We start from the raw sequence: 19,653 nt of genomic DNA, 5'->3' as shown, positions 1-19,653 counted from the left end.
ACAGAACTTATAAAATAATTCTCTTGTGTCTCTCTCCCCAATATTTATGATTTATTGGAATGACTTATTACTTACAGGCTGCAGTAAATCCTAACTAATCTAGCTAATCTAACAATCACTGGCTGTAAACAGAAAGTCCAAAAATCCGACTGGGTGTCTCAGCTGGTCTTCAGTATATGCCGGGATCCCAAACAAGTTGGCTCTAATGCCAGCGAAGGAAGGAATTTGCCAGCAAGACCAGGCAAGCAGCAAAGAGCACATCCGTGTTCTTCTATAAATTTCTAGTAGCAGGTGAAGCCCAGATTAAAGATGTACCTTCCAGCCTCAAGATCTGGATCAAAGGCCTATGTCTTCCTACCTCAAAGGAAGCAAGGGTGTCCATTATTTCTATCAATTCTAAGGTGTTGGTAAAACAGACTGATTTCTTTTACCCCATGACTCTAACCTCAAAGTTCTGGACTAGATGTAGATTCCCTCACTTCAAACCAAGCAAAAACAATCTCTCACAGGTGTGCCCTCCATTTCTGGATTGTAGTTCATTCCAGATGTAGTCAACCAAGTTGACAACCAAGAATAGCCATCACAGATGTCATCACTCAGGCACTATTCACCTTGAAACATGTTTCTCCTGGGCCTAGGTCTTACCAGGATGCTAACCACTGAGCCCCACTGCAACTGGCTTTCTATGCGGAGTAGATGGACCCCAAGTCTTTATGCTTGCAAGGCAACCTCTATACAGACGGAACCATCTCCTCAGCCACAATTGAAATACTTCTATACGTTTTAATGTGTAGCTCTGGGGGGATAGAGAGAGAAAGAGACAGTGAGAGAGAGAAAGAGAGACAGACACACGAAGAGAGAGAGACAGAGACAGAGAGACGGGGGGAAGCCCTGAATAACTGGTAACTATGCTGTGAGGAAAAACATTTGTGTAATACAGGACCCAAGTTGAAGATTTTGGGTTTTTTTTGTTTTGTTTTTTGGGGGGGTTGTTTGTTTTTCTTTTTGTTTGCTTTGTTGAAGGGAAGGGGTAGCCTAGAACCTGCCATAGGACCAGGCTGGTCTCAAACTCACAAAACTCAGCCTTCCTAGTGCTGAGATTAAAGGCGTGCAGCACCACGCCCGTCTCCAAAGCAAGAAGCTTTTAAGCCTTAAACGTCTTCTCACCTGATAGTGGAACCTCTCTAGCAGTGAGGGGGAACAGAATCTTCTGAGCCACGAGAAATTCTGACTTCCAATCTTCTGTTCAGTCTCGGTTTGGAAAACTAAAAACTGCGTTTGTCTACGCGCTCCACAGCAAGGCGAACAGGTTCACAATGCGTCCTCCACCTCCCCAGGGGGCGCTGCGCGAAATTCGGTTTCCAAAGGGACCCTAGAGCGCCGGGAACCGTTTCCGCCCGGAAGCACTTCCGCCCCACGGGTCCGCCGCGTCCAGCGCCACACTTCCGAGTTGCTGGTGCGCACGTGCCCCCGGCGCTCGGTGCAGCCCGCCGGGCAACATGTCGCACTTACAGATGAAACTCCTGCGCAAGAAGATCGAGAAGCGCAACGCCAAGCTGCGGCAGCGGAACCTGAAGCTGCAAGGTGAGCTGTGCTGACCCCCGCGGTGGCGAGCGACGCCGAGACCCCGGGAACCCCGCCGTGCGCGGGGCAGCTTCCGGCAGGAGCCTAGGACGGACGCGCGGCGCGAACAGGCCTCCTGGGTCTCAGCCCCCGTGGGCCTTAGTCCTGCCTATTCCAGCGTGGGTTTCTCGGTTCAGGGCGGGAGCCGGAGGCCTCCGGCTTCCTTCCCAGGCTTCTCTTTCGTCTGGCAACACATTCAGCAAAACCTACCGATCACCCTGCGTCTTAGACGTTCCCATTATCTTTAGGTCCCACGGAGAACTTTATATCTAGGTACCGTACAGTCCAGACTTTGATTTAATCTCTGGATCATCCCCGACTCAAGCTTACGAATTTTTTTTCCCCACGTCACTGATTTCCTCTACCGTCTGCCGAGCCGGCTCTCATTCCTGCAGCGATCCTCACCACATGTTAAAGTCAAAAACCTCTCCGTGTTCTTGTCGCACCCAACTTAGTTTGTAAATCCCTAAATGCCTGGTTTGGGGCACAGCGACTTAAAGGAGAAGTTAACACATGTCACCTTTCTTCTTGCGGTTTCTGTAGCTTGATTAGGTTACCTGTAAGATCTAAATTAGTGGTTCGCGACCTTCCTATTGCTGCGACCCTTTAATACAGCTGTGGTGACCCCCCCACCATAAAATTATTTCGTTGCTACTTAATAACTAATTTTGCCACTCTTGTGAATTGTAATATAAATATCTGATATGAGACCTCTGGGGAGTACTGAGGCATGCATAATTTTCAACACGTAATAGTTGAAAGTTAGTAGCGTATTTTTGGCATAAGTTTTGAAGTTCCTTTATTTCCTGAAGAATAATTAACACTAGGTAGCTACTTCTTGTGGGTAATTGTGTAAACTAAACATGGTGTTGCTTTCATTCTCTCCTAGGAACAGAGAAACCTTGTGAAGATAGTTTGGGGCTTTAATAGGGCAAATAAGTGGGGTTTATTACTGAATTTTCAGTCCACCAATGGCTAGGAAGCTTAGGTTTGAATGAAATTATTTAAGTAATAATTGTGGGACTATAAAATAAATGTCAGTTATGTTTATCAGTTTCTTAGCCCCAGCTGTCTAGAACCAGCTCCTTAGATAGACCAGGCTTGACCTCGAACTCCGAGATCCGCCTGCCTCTGCCTCTGCCTCCGCCTCCCAAGTGCTGAGATTAAAGGTGAGCACTGCCACTGCCAGGTCAAGGACTTAATGTTAAAAATGTTTCTTTTCATTACTGCTTTCTAACCCCTTTGATTAAATGATGTGACCTTGTTGGCATTTTCCTATCAGAGACTTTTGCGTGGCCTTAAACAGAGAAAACTTTCCTTTTCTGATGATTTTTTTTTTTTAAGAAAATGTGCCTTTTAGTGTCAGCAGTGAACATAGGAGTAAAACTAAATGATTGGAGTTTCTGAAACTATAGAATTTGTCCTGTGAAGGTCAGTGTTTATGAGTAGACTTACTCTTCCTTGTCACAATGTAAGTTCTACTTTTAAACAGACGCTTCAGACACAAGCCTCTCACAACCTCAAAATGGAAATGTGCCTGAAGAAACAGGAAAAGTTGGAAAAGTTAAAAAAGCCCTGAAGCGTTCTGTGAGTGAAGGCTCAGCAGAAGCACAAGGTGGAGGCATGCCCGAAGAGACAGTGGAAAATGCAAAAGTTAAAAGATCACCCCAAAAACATTCCACTTTAACCAATGGAGAAGCAGCAGCAGCAGCAGTGTCTCCTGATTCAGAGCCAAAAAAGAAAAAGAAGAAGAAGAGGAGGAAAGTAGCAGTCGATGCTGGGCCTGGTAGGTTTCTTTTCTTTGATGTCAGCCATTCGGATAGCTTTTCAGCTGTTGTTCACTTCCCTCTGTTGCTTGTGTGAGGCATCCCCAGTGTACACCAGCATGTGAGAGACTGGCCTGGCAGCCAGTGGAGAAGGGAGGTGGGCTTTCATTTTCCACAAATTTGGGTCCTGTTTTTAAATTGGCTAACCTTGGGAAAAACTCACATTTGTAAGAATTTATTTAGATTTATAATACTCCACTCGGGTCGGGGGAGCAGTTAGTTGGGCTTTTTATTTAAGTAAGCTGAATATAACCATTGTGTAGTCTTCAGGCTGTGCATATTCCCATAGTTTCAGAACTTCAACCATGTACAGGTCCAAGCTGATAATGGGAAGTATCTCCCTGGGCTTCTTTATATGTGGGAACTTCACGCTGATGATTCTTTGACCTCTTGATTGACTTGTCTATTACCCATGTATTTTCTATAAGCCCTTTTCCCCATAAGGAGACTTACTTGCAGAGTATATAAAATAACATGTAGAAAAGTTGTGAATAAACAAACACTGATTTCCAACTGAGCAGAAAGTACAGGATAGTGTCTGAAGAGTAGGGAAGGAGGGTGATGTTAAATTTTGGTGAAAGGTGAGCCTCTGGTTGAGCTGTCTGCAAATGAGGTAGGCTAAAATGGTAGCTAACCATCTTAGCTACCTCTCAGCTCATTTGAACCTAGTATGCAGTATTTTATATTCATAGGTAGTACTAGAAAGGTAGACTAGGACCATCCTTTGAAAATGGAGTGCAGAAGTGAGAAAGGCCCGACCTATCCTCCTTTGCCACTTACACCTTCACAACAGTCCAGACTGTCCAGTTTCTGTCACCCAGCTAAGAAACAGTTGCCTTTGCTTTAGTCTTAACTGGGAGCATGAAGAGCCTCGAGCTTTTAGTGTTCATCTTCACAGCAGAAGTGACTTGCAGAAATAAAATGGCAAGAGAGGAAAATATTGGTGTTTGTGTGGACCTAATTTAAAATTGCCTTAATGAACATGAGCTTTTTTTTCCTCGTGTGGAGCTCATAATTGCTGTCCTGTTATTACTTACTGGGACTTTTGAAATCTCTTTTTAGAGCCTTGTGTTGTTAGTGCATGCCTCTATTCCCAGCAAGCGAAAGACAGAGGCAGTTTGAGTTTGGAGTTCAAGGCCAGCCTGATCCACAAGGCAAATTCCAGGACAGACAAACTACACGGAGAAATCCTGTCTCAAAACAACAACAGGCAGGCACAGCGGCACACACTTGTAAACCCAGCAGTCAGGGAGACAGAGACAGGGAGAAATCTGTAAGTTCGAAGCCAGCCTGGTCTACAAAGTAAGTCCAGGATAGCCAAGGCTACACAGAAAAACCCTCTCTTGAGAAAAACAACAAAAATACTTTTTAAAGCTAAGAAAGATAGTGTAATGCTTTAAGAAACTTTAAAACATTGTTTTGTTATACCTCGAAAATTTCTAAATACTGAACAGATCTCTTCCTGAAAAGTTTCTAACAATTTCTTTACAGATCTTTCATTCTCATTTGTTATTTAATAATAAAGGGAATTTTATTTGATTACTTTGTTTGTTTTAAACCGAGACACCAAAAAAGCAAAAACAGAAGAGAACACAGAGGCTCGTGAGGAAACAGAAGATGGTGTGGAGAAGGCAAATGACAGTGAGGTGCCCAGCCTGCCCCTAGGACTGACAGGTGATGACCAGGGACTTTTCCAGGTGTCTCTTCTTAGAAATGTTACGTTTCTTTGTAGTATGTAGGCACTTTTTTCAGTCCTTTTTTTCTTTTCTCTGCATTCCTAATTGTTTAATCATTCCATAGTCTCACAGCTTTTGGAATCAATTTAAACTAGAATTTATTACTCTTGCCAGAACTTCCTAGGAGTTGTTTGAGCTGTTTGATTTACGAACTTTTGTTTGCTTGCTTGCTTGCTTGCTTGTTAAAATACTTAGGTGTGGCTTCAGTATTTTAATGCATAACCGAGACTGCTGAAGTGAGCTGGTGGGATAGTATTAATGTGCAGTCGACGGAGAAAGAAAAACAAGAAAGTTATAGAGGTGGTTCTCAGCCAGGACAGTTTTGTTCTCCACATCAAGCAGCTCTACATTTCAAGCCTGACTAGGGATGTCTGCTGACATCTGGAGTGTGGAGGTCTGGGCTGCCATACAGCATCTTGAGATACATAGGATAACCACTTGCCCAGCATACACAAGGTGCTGAGTTCAGTTCACATGCACATAAAGAGTTCTCCAGCCCAGGGTCAGTTGAGATGTTCCTTTCTTATAGTGGGGCTGTATCCCATTAAGCTGCTGAAGTTGAAAATAGAAGTAAAAATGCATTGACTGCAGCTACCCTCACAGTAGCCTGCCTTAAACCTGTCCCATGAAGCTGGAGAGATGCTTAGCAACTGAGAGCAGAGGACCAGAGACAGGCACCCATGCTGAGTGGCTCCCAACCACCTGCCAGCCACTCCACCTCCTGGGGCATCCTGATGCCGCGAGCTTCCACTGGAGAGTGCACACGAACAGACATAATTAAAAGTAAAGTCGTTTTTAGAAAAAATGTTCAGAACTCTTTATTTGGCTTTATTTAACAAAGCCTGTTTTATAAGAGCATTATGTATCTATCGAATGCCACACTGAATTAGGGATTGGTTGTGGGTGTTTCCCTATGACATCAGTCACAAGTCAGGACCGTTGTTACTGGCCACAGCTGTGGCCAGGGCATGGCACGGTGGTGGTCACAGGAGTGCTCCAGAGTGCTGTGGCTTTCTTGGGAATCCTTTTGCAGTCAGATTGTCTACTCTTGGTTGGCTTTAGGCTCAGTTTTTGTTATTTTGTTTGTTTTCAGAGCTGAGGACCAAACCCAGGGCCTTACAAGTACTCTGCCACTGAGCTAAATCCCCAACCCTAGGCTCGGTTTTTGTTATCTTTAATGTCTATACTCCGTTTTATGTATATGGTACTTTGCCAACATGTATGTATCATGTATGCCTGGTGTCCATGGAGATTAGAAGTCATTTTAATCCCTGGAACCAGAACTGTGGTGGTGAAGAGCTGTCGTGTGGGTGTTAGGAACTGCACCCAGGTCCTCTGCAACAGCAGCAAGTGCTCTTAACACTGAGCCATCTCCTCAGCCCCAGTGTTTACACTTTTTAACCGTACTTAAACATTTCATTTTCTCTGGGTTATTGTCTCAGCATTATCTTAGTAGTGATTGTGCATTAGTCTCCTCCAAAACCCTTCTGTGGAGGGGGATTTAGACAGCTGTGCCAGCACTCGCTTTAAACATCTTGCTGATAGTGAGCAATCTTCTGCGTAGGTGCCTTTGAGGACACTTCATTTGCTTCCTTGTCTAATCTCGTCCATGAAAACACTCTGAAGGCTATAAAAGAAATGGGCTTCAAGCACATGACAGAGATCCAGCATAAAAGTATCAGACCACTTCTGGAAGGCAGGTATGATTGACATAGATGCAGGGACATTCCTTCCTGCCCTTGGGACTATGGAGTTTTAAGGGGAATGCATGTGTCCCGCTGATTCTGTTCTCTGCATGGATTTATATCTGGCTATACTAATTAAAGACGAGTTATTTACTGGTGTTTGAAAAAAAATTGTAGCAGTCTTCCTGAGATATGCATGCTGAGCTGACTAGCAGAGCCGTGTCATTGAGTTCTTGCGGGGAGCCTAGAGTGTGCTGGTGGCATAGAGTGTGTGGTAGGCGTGCACCTGCATGAGTCAAGTGAATATCCTTCTCTCTGCAATCCTAAGGGATCTTCTGGCAGCTGCAAAAACTGGGAGTGGCAAGACCCTTGCTTTCCTCATCCCTGTGATCGAGCTCATTGTCAAGTTGAAGTTCATGCCCAGGAATGGTAAGGTCTCTGTCTCTTTCTGCGGTCATTTCACTAGGAGTTGTGTCTCTTAAGGACTTGTGGAAATAACCTTCTGTCACCTTCTGCCTTTCAGGAACAGGAGTCCTGATTCTCTCTCCTACCAGAGAACTGGCCATGCAGACCTTTGGTGTTCTTAAGGAGCTGATGACGCACCACGTTCACACATACGGACTGATCATGGGTGGCAGTAACAGGTCCGCCGAAGCCCAGAAGCTCATCAATGGGATCAACATCATCGTGGCCACCCCAGGTCGGCTCCTGGACCACATGCAGAACACTCCAGGGTTTATGTACAAGAACCTGCAGTGCCTGGTTATTGATGAGGCTGATCGCATCTTGGATGTTGGCTTTGAAGAAGAATTAAAGCAAATTATTAAGCTTTTGCCAAGTAAGTAGGCAGCATCTGCATGGGGCTCACAGAGTAGAGGTCCGTGATTGGTGATCTTGTAGGAAAATGCTGCCTTAGTATCAGAACTTTACTCTGGCCATGCGAGAAATTTGTGCTTGTTGACTTCAGAAAAGGCATCAAACAACTTCTGGCTTCATACAGCACAGTATCATTTCATAAGCTTAAAATGCAAGTTCAGCAGTCCAAATGGAAAGATTTCCTTGTGAGAGTTGAGCTCTCTGGTTGGGTCCCCTCTCTGCTGCCTTCCCTGTTTTTATCTCCAAGTCTTACCTTCCATGTTCTATTCTTAGATGAAATTTGCCAACATGATAAATTGCTTAACATCTATAATGAGGCCATGATCCTCTACATTGTACAATGCTGTTCTGAAATGTAATTGACGGAGGAAACCATAAAAATATCCAGGCATGGAAGCAGGAGATCAAGGTCATCCCTCAGACCTTGACTGCAGAGAGTTTGACCCCAGAACTACATAAGACTTGGCCTCAAAAAACAAACAAATTGTCTTCACTTAGAGAGGTGGCTCAGCAATTACAACACACACTGCTCTTGCAGAGGACCCAGGTTGGTTCCTATCACCCATACCACTCTAACTCAAGCTCCAGGGGATCTAACTGCTCTGGCTTCTGAAGGCACCTTGGCACACAGACACACCAATTTAAAAATAGTAAATAAACCATTCAACTTTAAACCTCTAATTTTGATACTCTAACATGTGTACTCCTTTTAATTCATAACTGCACACAAGGTGATGGCCACTGCAGTCTCTACCCCATACATGCTCACATACATACATACATACATACATCATACCCCGTACATACTGAGCTAGCCGGGCTTCTCTACCCCATACAAATAACTTCTCTTCCAGCTGTTGAGCAGCCTCCTCTGCCCTCACACAACAGCCTGTGTTCTCTAAACCTGTAGGTATGGCGGGATGATGTGTACTTCCTATCTCACCTTGCAGCTCCTTTTAGGTGTCGCAAGGGCTGCACTGTAGAGTATAATCCGTTCTGCTAGTGATGTGACAGGCGTGTATGTTTCCAGCTTGGGACTGTTGAGATTTTCTGTCAGCATTCACTACTAGTTGTAGGGCTAAGCGCCTCCTTTTTTATAAATAACTTCAAGAAGGCATTGGTGATGGCTGGGGGAACCTTAGCCACCCATCACTTGGGTTTGATTTGCCTAGGGTGGATTTATCTTTTCATCTAAGTTACCATGTTTATAGAGCCTTCTTACTCCTGCTGGTTTCTGAGAACCCCAACCAACAGTGTATCCCCCCCCCCTTCCAGGAATTTCTGCCTAAAGTGCAATTGTGAGGCACTTAGGTCTTTGGAAGGTTTGGGCTATTTTTGTGTCTTTTTAGCACGCAGGCAAACCATGCTCTTTTCTGCCACACAAACTCGAAAAGTTGAAGACTTGGCAAGAATTTCTCTGAAAAAAGAGCCTTTGTATGTGGGTGTTGATGACGATAAAGAGGTCGCCACAGTGGATGGTCTTGAGCAGGTACTGTTTATGACTAGCTTAGTACATATTAAAAAGTAAGTAAAGCCTTGTGGAATCTTTCTTCGTGTTTCCTTGTGCTTGTTCAGAGTGATCCACAGGGCAAATGGACTGATGGATATAAGTCGGATCAGCAGACTTGAGTGTGGTGTCTCTGACCCTTGAGTATAAAATACTGTGAACTCTGAATGATGCGGCCAGTTTCTGCTCTGTGGATGCTGCCTTTTATGTGGGAAGCATTATCAGTTGCTGCTAGTTTTAAACGCAGCTAGAACTTTTTAATAAACTTCCATAAGGTGCCAGGGCAGTACAGCTTGGGGAGCAGGTGCATTGCTGTGGAAGTTAGAGAAGAGGGGCCAGGTCTGAGGTGAGCTAATGAAAACAAGTTTCAGCTTGAGAGAGAGAGAGAGTGTGTGTAAGCAAGCCAGAGACTGATGGCAGGCGTCTTCCTGCTCGCTACTGAGGAGGGCCTTGTTTGAATCCAGGGCTTGCAGACTCAGCTAATCTTGCTTGATAGCTTTCCCCACTGGGTATGTGTCCACAGCCTTTTACCTCCTGAGCTGTCTTCCTAGCCCCGAGGTAAAATCTTTCTGTTAGTACATGATTTCATATAATTGGGGTTGGTATATAGCCCTTAAATGTGGCAGAAAGGCTTTGCAGTATGTTGCTGTGTTGAAACACATTCTTTTGCTTAATGAAGCTGAAAAATGGCTTCGTGAGTAACCTCACCTGCACTGTTTCAGGGATATGTTGTTTGTCCCTCTGAAAAGAGGTTCCTTCTGCTCTTCACATTCCTTAAGAAGAACCGGAAGAAGAAAGTCATGGTCTTCTTTTCATCATGTATGTCTGTGAAATACCACTATGAGCTACTGAACTACATTGACCTGCCTGTTTTGGCCATCCATGTAAGTGGGGGCTGGGAGCTTGTTGAGAAACGCGGTGAGCGTGTAAAGTTCTGGGCACTTTAGACTGGAGGTATTAATCCCTGTGAGCATAGACCAGAGATGATAGATAGTTCATCTTCCAGTGGTCGGTTGGGTCTACACGGGATCTGAAAAGAGGTGTGATTACTTAGAGAAGACTGGACCGTGGGGGGCTCTCAAGGCTGTGTTCCTCTTGAGGATCTGTAGCAAGTTCATGGTTAGAGACACTTTCCCTGAGTGGCGTAGCCATAGGTGAGGTGCCCGCAAGTTCCTCTCACCTGTGCTTTCCAACGCTTCCTGGGTCACACACAGACATGAAAAGAAGAAGGGAGTCAGCAGGAGTGAGAGGGGACAGGGGAGGGGAATGGGGTCAGTGTGACAAAGTGTAACCTCTAAACGTGTAAATACAGGCTAATAAGATCTTAAAAAGGAGTGACAGACACCCTCCCCCTCAGAAGGCTTGGGATCTAGTTGGGGACATAGGACACCAGGCGGGAGTAAGCTTGAACCAAAGTATGGTAGCGGTTCCACAGTTGATTGGGTCTGCATTCATCTCTAAAAAAAAAAAACTTGAATGGGTTTTATGCTCTTGTTGCCTTTGAATCTAGGGAAAGCAAAAACAAAATAAGCGAACAACTACGTTCTTCCAATTCTGCAACGCAGATTCGGGAATACTGCTGTGCACTGATGTGGCAGCCAGAGGGCTGGACATTCCTGAAGTGGACTGGATTGTTCAGTATGACCCTCCTGATGACCCCAAGGTAACCAGTGTCTTAGAATGCTTCTGTGTGAAGGAGTGCGCTTGCGGCCCAGAGAAGCATGTCCTGTAGGAAACAGCTATAGGGCTGGTGTTAATAAGTGTCAGGGGTCCGGTGGTGGTGGCGCGCACCTTTAATCTCAATGTTTGGGGTGGGGAAAGGCAGTCTAATCTCTGAGTTTGAGGCCACCCTGGTCTACAGAGTGAGTTCCAGGGCAGCCAAGACTACATAGAGAAACCTTGTCTCAAAATATAATAAGTACCAGGGACCCTGTGGAACTCAAAAGGGTGTGCAAAGAGGTTTGAGGGGCATCTATGACTTCTAAGTTAGGAATTCTGGGTCCTTGGAGTGATGTGTCCAGCTGCTGTCCAAAGTAACAATTCTGAAAGGAAGTAGATAAAGGTCTAGTGTTTACAGTAGAGTAAGTACCAGAGTAAGGCCAGGCATGGTAGAGAACTTCATGGGGGGCGTGGTACAGCCATCTAACTGAAACAACAAGCTCCAGGTTCAGTGAGCAAGCCTGCCTGGAAAAACCAGGCAGAGACCCATAGAGGAAGACGCTTGGCCTCTACCTCTGACTCCAGCACATGCACAGGAGTAGTTTCAGTAAGCAGCAAGTTATAATAAATTACTGACTAGCTATTTGGAAGATGAACTGTAATGGCCATTTTACTAATTCCATGTTAGTGTGACAGCCTGTGGAGCTTTTCTTACGGAGTTGGTGTGGCTGCTGTGAGGCTTATCTTCCCTGGTGGGTGGGGGGGAATCCGCAGAGGGAATGCTGGCCCTGCCTGTGGTTGGTGCGCCATCTAGTGTAGCTGTGCTCGCATGCTTCCTTTCATCGCAGGACACAGCCAAGATGCTGGTTGCAGACTTTGAAGAAGTCGTAACTTAGACCAGGTTTTCTTCTCGCCACAGGAATACATTCATCGTGTGGGTCGAACGGCCAGGGGCCTGAATGGAAGAGGGCACGCCCTGCTCATCCTGCGCCCTGAGGAGTTGGGTTTCCTTCGTTACTTGAAGCAGTCCAAGGTAAAGGCCTTTGGAAAATCTTAAATTGGGAGGAAACTCGTCTTGCTGTAAGGATTCTTCTCGGGTACCATCTGTAGATGGCAGGGCAGGGCTTGACTGAAATTGAGGTGGTGGCAAACAGGTGCAACTGGTCACTGGGTGAGGTGGTGTGTGTTTCTGCTCAGGAAGCATGGACAGAAGGAACAGGCCTGTGTTCAGTGCCCAGCTCTGTTTCCACTGTTGGAGACTGCCTTCTGGTTCTGCAGCTCTGTTCCACCCATGTCCACTCCCCGAGTGTCCCTGCACTCTGCTGTGCGGCTTCTCATCCTGATGTCCTTCTGGTTCTGCAGCTCTGTTCCACCCATGTCCACTCCCCGAGTGTCCCTGCACTCTGCTGTGTGGCTTCTCATCCTTCTGTCGTAGAAGAGCAGCAGATCTGTATCTCCCTGTGTCAGCTTCTTTCTCCCTCTCCTGGCTCTTCCCAAACATCCCTGGACCCCGGGGGTTGCCAGCGATTTGCCATCTCAAGTCTCCTGGAGTTTCTCCTGGAGAAACTCTGCCTCGGCCTCCTCAGTCTGCCTTTTTGCAACAGTGGTTTGTCTCTTTTCTCAGTCCCCAAACTACCTGGCTTTGTCCTTATTTTATCTTGCCAGAACAGAATGCATCCAGACTGCTTTTGGCCTCCTAGTTTCAGGCCTACTAGGTATATGGCAAGCCAGTTTGCCTGTGCCATTGGCATCATGACACCCTTGGGGAGAGTCTCCATGTGGATTTTCTCCTTCCTACAATATGACAGTTTCCTGGTGTTGCCCAGAGGCCTCTGCACACTTTGCCTCACTGCTCTTTTCCTAGATCTCCACAGGACAAGGCTTCAGCAAGTTGTCTGATTTCTAACCCCTATATGTTCCCAGCACACAAATGCACCTTCAGAGGTTGCTCTACCACTTCCTCATCTGTTCTGTAGAACTGCAGGTATGCCCTCTGAAAAGAGAGTAGGAACCAGTCCTTACAGACCAATTTTCTTTTTTTAGTCTGTAGGACAAACACAGGTTGTGTCTATGTTTTTTCCAGCTATGTAAGGGTAATAATAAATCCTTGGGGGAGCTGGAGTCATCCTGACATGGCCTTGGTGCCATAAGCACCAGACACAGTGGTATTGAAGGACCTCTCCTGGTATAGAGGAAAGAGGTATTCATCCCTGCCATGGTGTAATCCCAGCAGTCAGGAAGCAGAGGCAGGAGGATCACAGCAGGTACAAGGCTGGCCCTGTTAGGAAAAAGGGGAAAAGGAGGTAATCATTTATTAATCACCCTGAATGTCAGGATCCTGAAGGGACCTTGGCAGCCACTTGCTCAGTTCCTCACCTCTGTTTTGAGGAAGGAAGAAATGCAAGCTCCCATGCAGGATTCACGGCAACTTAGCAAGGCTGAGATGGAATGCTGTAATGACAGGAGGCAGCAAGGAGCAAATCACAGTCCCTGTTGTTGTTTAAAAAAAAAATCTCACTCATTTGGTTTTACCAATGAAGACCAGTGAATCAACTGCTGTGCTGAAAGATTACTAGCTCAGAGAGGCAAGAGAAAGCACCCAGCTGACCTTCCTCAGCTGAGGTCCCAGAAAGAAAAAGGCCTTTCTTCTCGGCTCATGTCCCAGAGGAAAAAGCTGAAAGCCCAAAAGCTCTTTCTCCTCCACCTATCTTAAAGACCCTTCACCTCCATGACCCTCCTTTATTAAAGGTGTGTGCCAGGGCTAAGCCACCCCACACCTAAAAATAGGATTTTGCAGTTCACAGTCTCGGGGTTCACAGTGGGATCAAGTGTCTTGCGACACCCTGTCCTGAGGGTTGTACAGCCTAGGCATCTCTGTCCTCAGAAGCAGCACTGCTCCTTGCTGTCAGTGCTGATGGGAACTTCACCTTTCTCACATCTAAAGCTGAGTGCCCCTCTTACCAACATTTACACTTCTGTTTCCCTAGGTTCCACTGAATCAATTTGACTTTTCCTGGTCTAAAGTATCTGATATTCAGTCTCAGGTATGCTTTTCACCTGTTTTAATTATCTTTCTGGGGAAGAGATCACCTGACCTAATACTGTCTTTTGGAGTTTTACAGTTACTCCCCTGAGTTCCCTCACTTGTGGGTGATGCTGGATTAGTCTGTGAGGTCCTTAAGGGTTCCTCCTGCATGCATGGTTCCTCCTCTCAGGTAGCCTGCCAGAACCACAGCCTTACCTGTGCTGCCTGGCTTTGCCAAGATCAAGTGTGCTAAAACAAGTGTTTTTGTAGGACAGCTGTTCTGACAGTTGAGGCCTGTTTTTTTCTTTCTTTTCCAGCTGGAAAAACTGATCGAAAAGAACTACTTCCTCCACAAGTCTGCCCAGGAAGCATACAAATCCTACATCCGAGCATATGACTCCCACTCTCTCAAGCAGATCTTCAATGTGAACAACTTAAATTTGCCTCAGGTCGCTCTGTCTTTCGGTTTTAAGGTTCCTCCATTTGTTGACCTGAGTATCCTTTTTTTTGTTACTGCACTGTGCTGCAGTTAGGGGCTTAGTGGGGCTGTCAGGGCTTAGCAGTTAGTTGGTGTGTACCTCAGCTGCCAGCAAAAGGCTCTAGTGTTCATCCTGGTCCTTGTCTGTTGGCCTAATTAGCATAGGGAAGGGGTCATGCAAGGGCTTCTCACTAGCGTGGGAATTACCAAAATAAGGCAGATTTAAAACCTACAAGGATATAAATCTAAAGAACTAAGGCTGGCTGGCAGTGTGCCTCAGAAGGCAAAAGTGTTGGCCCAGTGACCCTGGCAACCTAAGTTTGTTTCTAGACCCCCCAGTGGAAGGGGAAAGTCGAACATCTCCAAAAGGCCTCTGATGTCAGTGTGTTCTATGGCACACGTGCCTGCATACACACAGAAGAACCTCAAAAAGAGGCAGGAATATGACCGTCAGTGAAAGGCAGCTAGTTGTGTCTTCATGGTGGAAGCACGAAGGTGAAGAGTAGCAGCTGAAGAGAACAGTGATTGCCTCCTGTGGCCACTGGAGGGGTAGCTACATGGAAGTGACAAGGCTGGCCACAGAAAGCAAACCTGAGCTTTGTTCTGGGTAAAGGGCAAAAGAACCAGTTGCTTCCATTGTAGTCTGGTGTTTTTGCATTTCTGCTTGAGTATTGACTGTTTTCAGAAGAAAGAACCAGATATGAGGAGTGCTTTTTAATGTTACTATAGTAACTCCTGAGGGGGTTCCAGGACCAGAGTGATCAGCAGCTCCACCTGAGACCTTGTGAAAGTCTGCTGTAATGACAGTGTTGAATTGTGTGAGAGAAAAGACGACTTGGTAGCTCACAGGCCTCTCAGACTCTGGTCTCAGCACACCTGAAAGGCATTTTCAGTGATGCTGTGCATATTTTTGCTGGGTTCAGATGACCTCTTAATTCCGTTATCCTGCTCCCCATGATTATAGTATGTTGATCCATGTGGCTACTGCACTTTAAGTCATGCCTGTTCATTTTGCTGTACAAGCTTATTGTCATGCCTGGTCTGCAAGTTCATTGCTCAGCTTCAGACTCCACATCTCTATTGGTCGAGAGTGTGGTGCGGGGTCAGTGCTGGGCATGTTGGGCCTTTCTCTCATGCAGCTTGTCCTTGTTGTTTGGCTTCCTTAACATTCTCCTGTAGACGTGAGCAGCCATGATGGTAAGCTTAAAAAGAGAGGAGGTGGCGGCGGATTCGGGTACCAGAAAACAAAGAAAGTGGAGAAGTCCAAGATCTTTAAACACATCAACAAGAAGCCAGCAGACCGCAGGCAGTTCTCTCACTGAGGAATGGCCTTCCATCTGACTGACTCTCCCTAATTTCCCCTCTCTCTTTAGAAAAAGAACTTTTTTTATATACCTTTATGATCTTCTTGTCTTTACTGTGATGACAATATTTTATTTTTAAATATTCTCATAAAACAAATTATCTCATTGTTTAAATGTCTTTTATACCTTTTCCTTTTGGTGTGTTCCTGTCTTTAAACAATGGGTGTTTGTTGTTTTCAAGAACATTTAATTGGGTGGGGAGATAAAGAAGCTGAGTTCACATCCCCAGAAACTATGAAAAACAGGCTCAGGAAGGCCTATACAATCCCAGCATCCCTACAGTAAGATGGGAGGTGAATCCTTGGATGACTAAGGCCAGCTATGTCTTAAGGAGCCCACCAGAGATGATTACTCAGCCTCAGTGTGTAGCTACTTGAAATTCTTTATTTCAGCTGGGACTGCACTCAGGTCAGGTATTTGGGACCCAGGTGTAGTCTGACCATTTAGAGCATGAAGCTTTTAGAGGCAAAAGGCACATGATGCAGCTGCAGTGGGAAGTTTGCACAAGCAGGCAGTTTAACAGAAGCTAAGGTAAGTTAGCTCAGCCATCTTGGCCTTGGGTTCCTGGAATAGAGTTGGGTAATTTTCCATGAGAGTCTCCATCAAGAAGATCAAATCCTAGTTAAAATTCGAAATGGCCTCAGCAAGAATACAAAATGTAGGAACTTCTACACTGTCTTGCCCTTTCACAGCTAGGTACTGTTTCTAACAATATGAAAGGCAAAGACTGTTGTTTGTCACAGGTTGCCATGACATGCACATATTTGTGCTCACAGATCTACAATAGCAAGAAATACTTGGGAGCCGTGTGTTGGTGGCGTACTCCTTTAATCCCAGCAGTCAGGAGGGGGAGGCAGTGGATCTCTGATTTCCAAGACAGCCTGGTCAACAGAGTGAGCTCCAGGGTGGAGAAACCCTGTCTCAAAAACAAAAAAGAAGTGCGCTGGCAGTCAACACTGGAAGAGGTTAGACATTGTTGACTCAACAACAAGAAAAGTGAAATACCATGCAGTAACTTAGCAAAGGCTTTCTGGACCTTATTTTACTGAGTAGAACAGGCTAGTCTTGAACTCATAGGTACCCTCCTGTCTCTGCCTAAAAATGCATGGATTAAATTAAAAGCATGCACCTCCTTGCCTGGCTAACAAAGCCATTATTTAAAAACTAAAGGGACACAAAGCACATATAAAACATTTGCCACGCCAGGTCCTAAGATTTCTGGTACACGTATGTGACAGGTGGACACAACAGCCCACCTATGATTACAGGTAGCATTAGTGATGGGCCCTGAGTTTGAAAGACCTTGTGTCAGTTATGTGGAAGAACACTCAGCAGTGATTGTCAGCCTCAGATCTCTGTTCACATGAATACACATGAAAATGAGAAAACAAAGGGAATGCTCATTTAGATTGATGGCAACACAACTTGAGGTGGCCCTCCTCCAGCTCAGGGTGCAGGAGGCCACCCTGTGTCTCAGTGCACTGAGACTTTCTCCTGGACAGTGCTTGGCACTGGGTCAGAGCTGACTTCCTGTGAGATCTGTAAATGAAGACCACTGCAAGTGAACGGGTCAAATTAAGCAGTGGTTCAGTCAGATCTTAGAGGAGCCCTTGCACTCCAGAGTTGTCCTGTGTGGCATCTAACTACAAAGTTGTATTTTGTTGTCAGTCATTGAAATCCAAAATTGCCAGGTACCACTAAGTTTTGACTACTTACCTTCCTGGGTTCATAACCCCCGGCATTTAATAATTATGATCTCAGAGGTTTGTTAGTTTTTCTTGTGTGTATGTGAGTGCAGTTCTCCTTACTGAGGCAGTGATGTTGCCTTGCCTTTTCCCTGGGAGCTTTAGTCTACCACTGATGGGCCAGGGAACCTGCTTGAGTGATTCTCGTGCAGCTATTTGTAAAGTTCTGAATCTCCATGTGTAACTCTGTTGAACCTTGCCCACTCTGATTAAGTTTGACAGTAACTGTCTGGAGCTCTACCTGTTGCTCACTGTGTAGACCAGGGTAGCCTCGCGCTCACATCTGTGCCTGTGCTTCCTGTGTGCTCACATGAGCATGAGTACCTGGCACTGTGCTATGGTCTTGGCCAGTTGAAAGGCCAGCACCAGAAATGCTATTAATACGTGAAGTCATCCACCAGCGATCAGGATCATCAGGAGGCAGATGCGCAGGCTTGCCAGAGGGCAGCAGCTGTGCCTTTGTTTGCCTTGTGTGGGAAGCCTGCTATCAGCAGCCTGGGATCATTAACAGTGCCACATTCAGTCTGTGGTTGGTATCCACACAGGAGATAAAACATTTTTCTTGGCCACGTGCCCTTTGGAGGGAAGTCCTCCCAAGTCAGCATCCACGCCTGTCACTGTGTGGGGCAAGGCTGTTGATTTTGAGTTGCTGTGCAGCATCTATTGTTTCCAGGAAACAATACTGTTCGAGTCCTCAAGGGCTGCTAAGCTCACCTCCTGTGATGGTTAGGAGGAACAGTCAACTTGATGGGATTTAGGATCACTGGACACAACACAGGATGTTTCCAGAAAGGCTTACCTGAGGAGGGAAGAGCCACTCTGGATGTTCTGTGGGCTGCAGTGCACCAGCAGCCACACCTCTGCCTCTTCACCGTGATGCTGTGTGAGCAGGTGTCCCATGCCTCTCCACCATGATGGACTTTCGACCTGTGAGCTACAATAAACCTTTCCTTCCTTCAGTTGTTCCTGCCAGGTATTTAGTCACACACCTCCCATCAGAGAAGCAAACATCCTATGGCCTAGTCTGAAGCAGGCAGATACATCTGCTCAACAGATTCAGGAACAGATTGAGGAGAGCCACCTCTTCCGGTTCTGAGGCTTGGGAATGGTTCTGTTGGCTGAGCATCCAGGCAGCATCTGTGCTTGACATCGCTGGAGACAGACGTAGCCACCACCTTCTTTGCTGAGTATTTTCCAAGCTGCTTCAGGAGTTCAGGGCCATCCTCTGCTACATAGCAAGTTTGAGGCCAGCCTGGGCTGCCTGAGAATCTCAAAATATTGTTTTTCCAATTCTCTATTTATTATTTTTATTTTAGGATCTCATGTAATTCAGACTGACTCCAAATTCTGTGTAGTTGTGAAGGATCTTGAACTTCTGGTCCTCCTGCCTCTACTTCTGGAATGCTGGGATTACAAGCATGCACCCTGTAGCTATTACACAGTACTGGTGAATGAACTCAGGTCTTTGTGCATGCTAGGCAAGCACTCTACTCACTGAGCCACATCCCCAGCCTCAGTTTCCTTTTCTATCACTCTGGCTTCTTGTTCATCCTAAGAACGCAAAGATGCAGCGTTTATGGTTTGCTTTCTGTGTCTGCCTCTGCTGTATGTGAAATAGCCAGGTTGCTGCCTGCATCTCCGCTCTCTAGGGCTGCAGCTTCCTACTCCTGGGCTCAGGGAAGAGTTACTTTTAAGCAGTCAGGTTTTGAAACTTGTAGTGCAAGTACACATCAAAGCACATGAGGCAGCTCAGCCTGGAAGAGCCTGCTCCAGATCTGTAGGCTTCAAAGGCCCTAAGAGTGGGATTGTTGCCATTGTTCTGCCTCCATGGGGATTATCTGGAGAAGGGCAGAGCAGAGAGTATCAGAGCTTCCAGGACAGTTTCTGGATGGTGGAAGAGCTTATAGTGAGAAGTTGATGTAACTTTCCCTCAGTCGTTTCTTCATCCATAGGAAGGGAGGAAGGAACGATAGCCCCAAGGATCATGTATGTGGTCAAGCTGTGAGCTCACAGAGACTAAAGCTGTCAAGATCAGCAGCCAAACAGGAAAGGTCCTGGTCCTCACACCATTAAGTAGGCTTTAGGGTGCTTTAGGCCAGTAAGCGGCTAAAAGCCTTTGGGGAGATCAT

At 46.0% G+C, this 19,653-nt stretch overlaps 1 protein-coding gene across 1 annotated transcript; it reads left to right on the top strand.

Annotated features, from left to right (window-relative positions):
- The first annotated feature begins 1,415 nt into the window (after positions 1 to 1,415).
- Positions 1,416 to 15,897, top strand: Ddx18 (DEAD-box helicase 18). The gene is made up of 13 exons (XM_055601890.1): positions 1,416 to 1,584; positions 3,116 to 3,409; positions 5,013 to 5,123; positions 6,750 to 6,885; positions 7,199 to 7,299; positions 7,394 to 7,708; positions 9,096 to 9,235; positions 9,976 to 10,137; positions 10,764 to 10,916; positions 11,832 to 11,945; positions 13,900 to 13,956; positions 14,255 to 14,432; positions 15,595 to 15,897. Exons 1-13 carry the CDS (start codon positions 1,500 to 1,502, stop codon positions 15,735 to 15,737), a joined length of 1,989 nt encoding a protein of 662 aa, XP_055457865.1. The 5' UTR covers positions 1,416 to 1,499; the 3' UTR covers positions 15,738 to 15,897.
- Positions 15,898 to 19,653: the final 3,756 nt, after the last annotated feature.

Source organism: Psammomys obesus, unplaced genomic scaffold (assembly GCF_907164565.1).
Source record: "Psammomys obesus unplaced genomic scaffold, mPsaObe1.curated_primary_1811, whole genome shotgun sequence".
Classification (NCBI taxonomy): domain Eukaryota; kingdom Metazoa; phylum Chordata; class Mammalia; order Rodentia; family Muridae; genus Psammomys; species Psammomys obesus.
The sequence above is the reverse complement of the archived record's forward strand: the minus strand, read 5'-3'. Positions and strand labels throughout refer to the sequence as shown.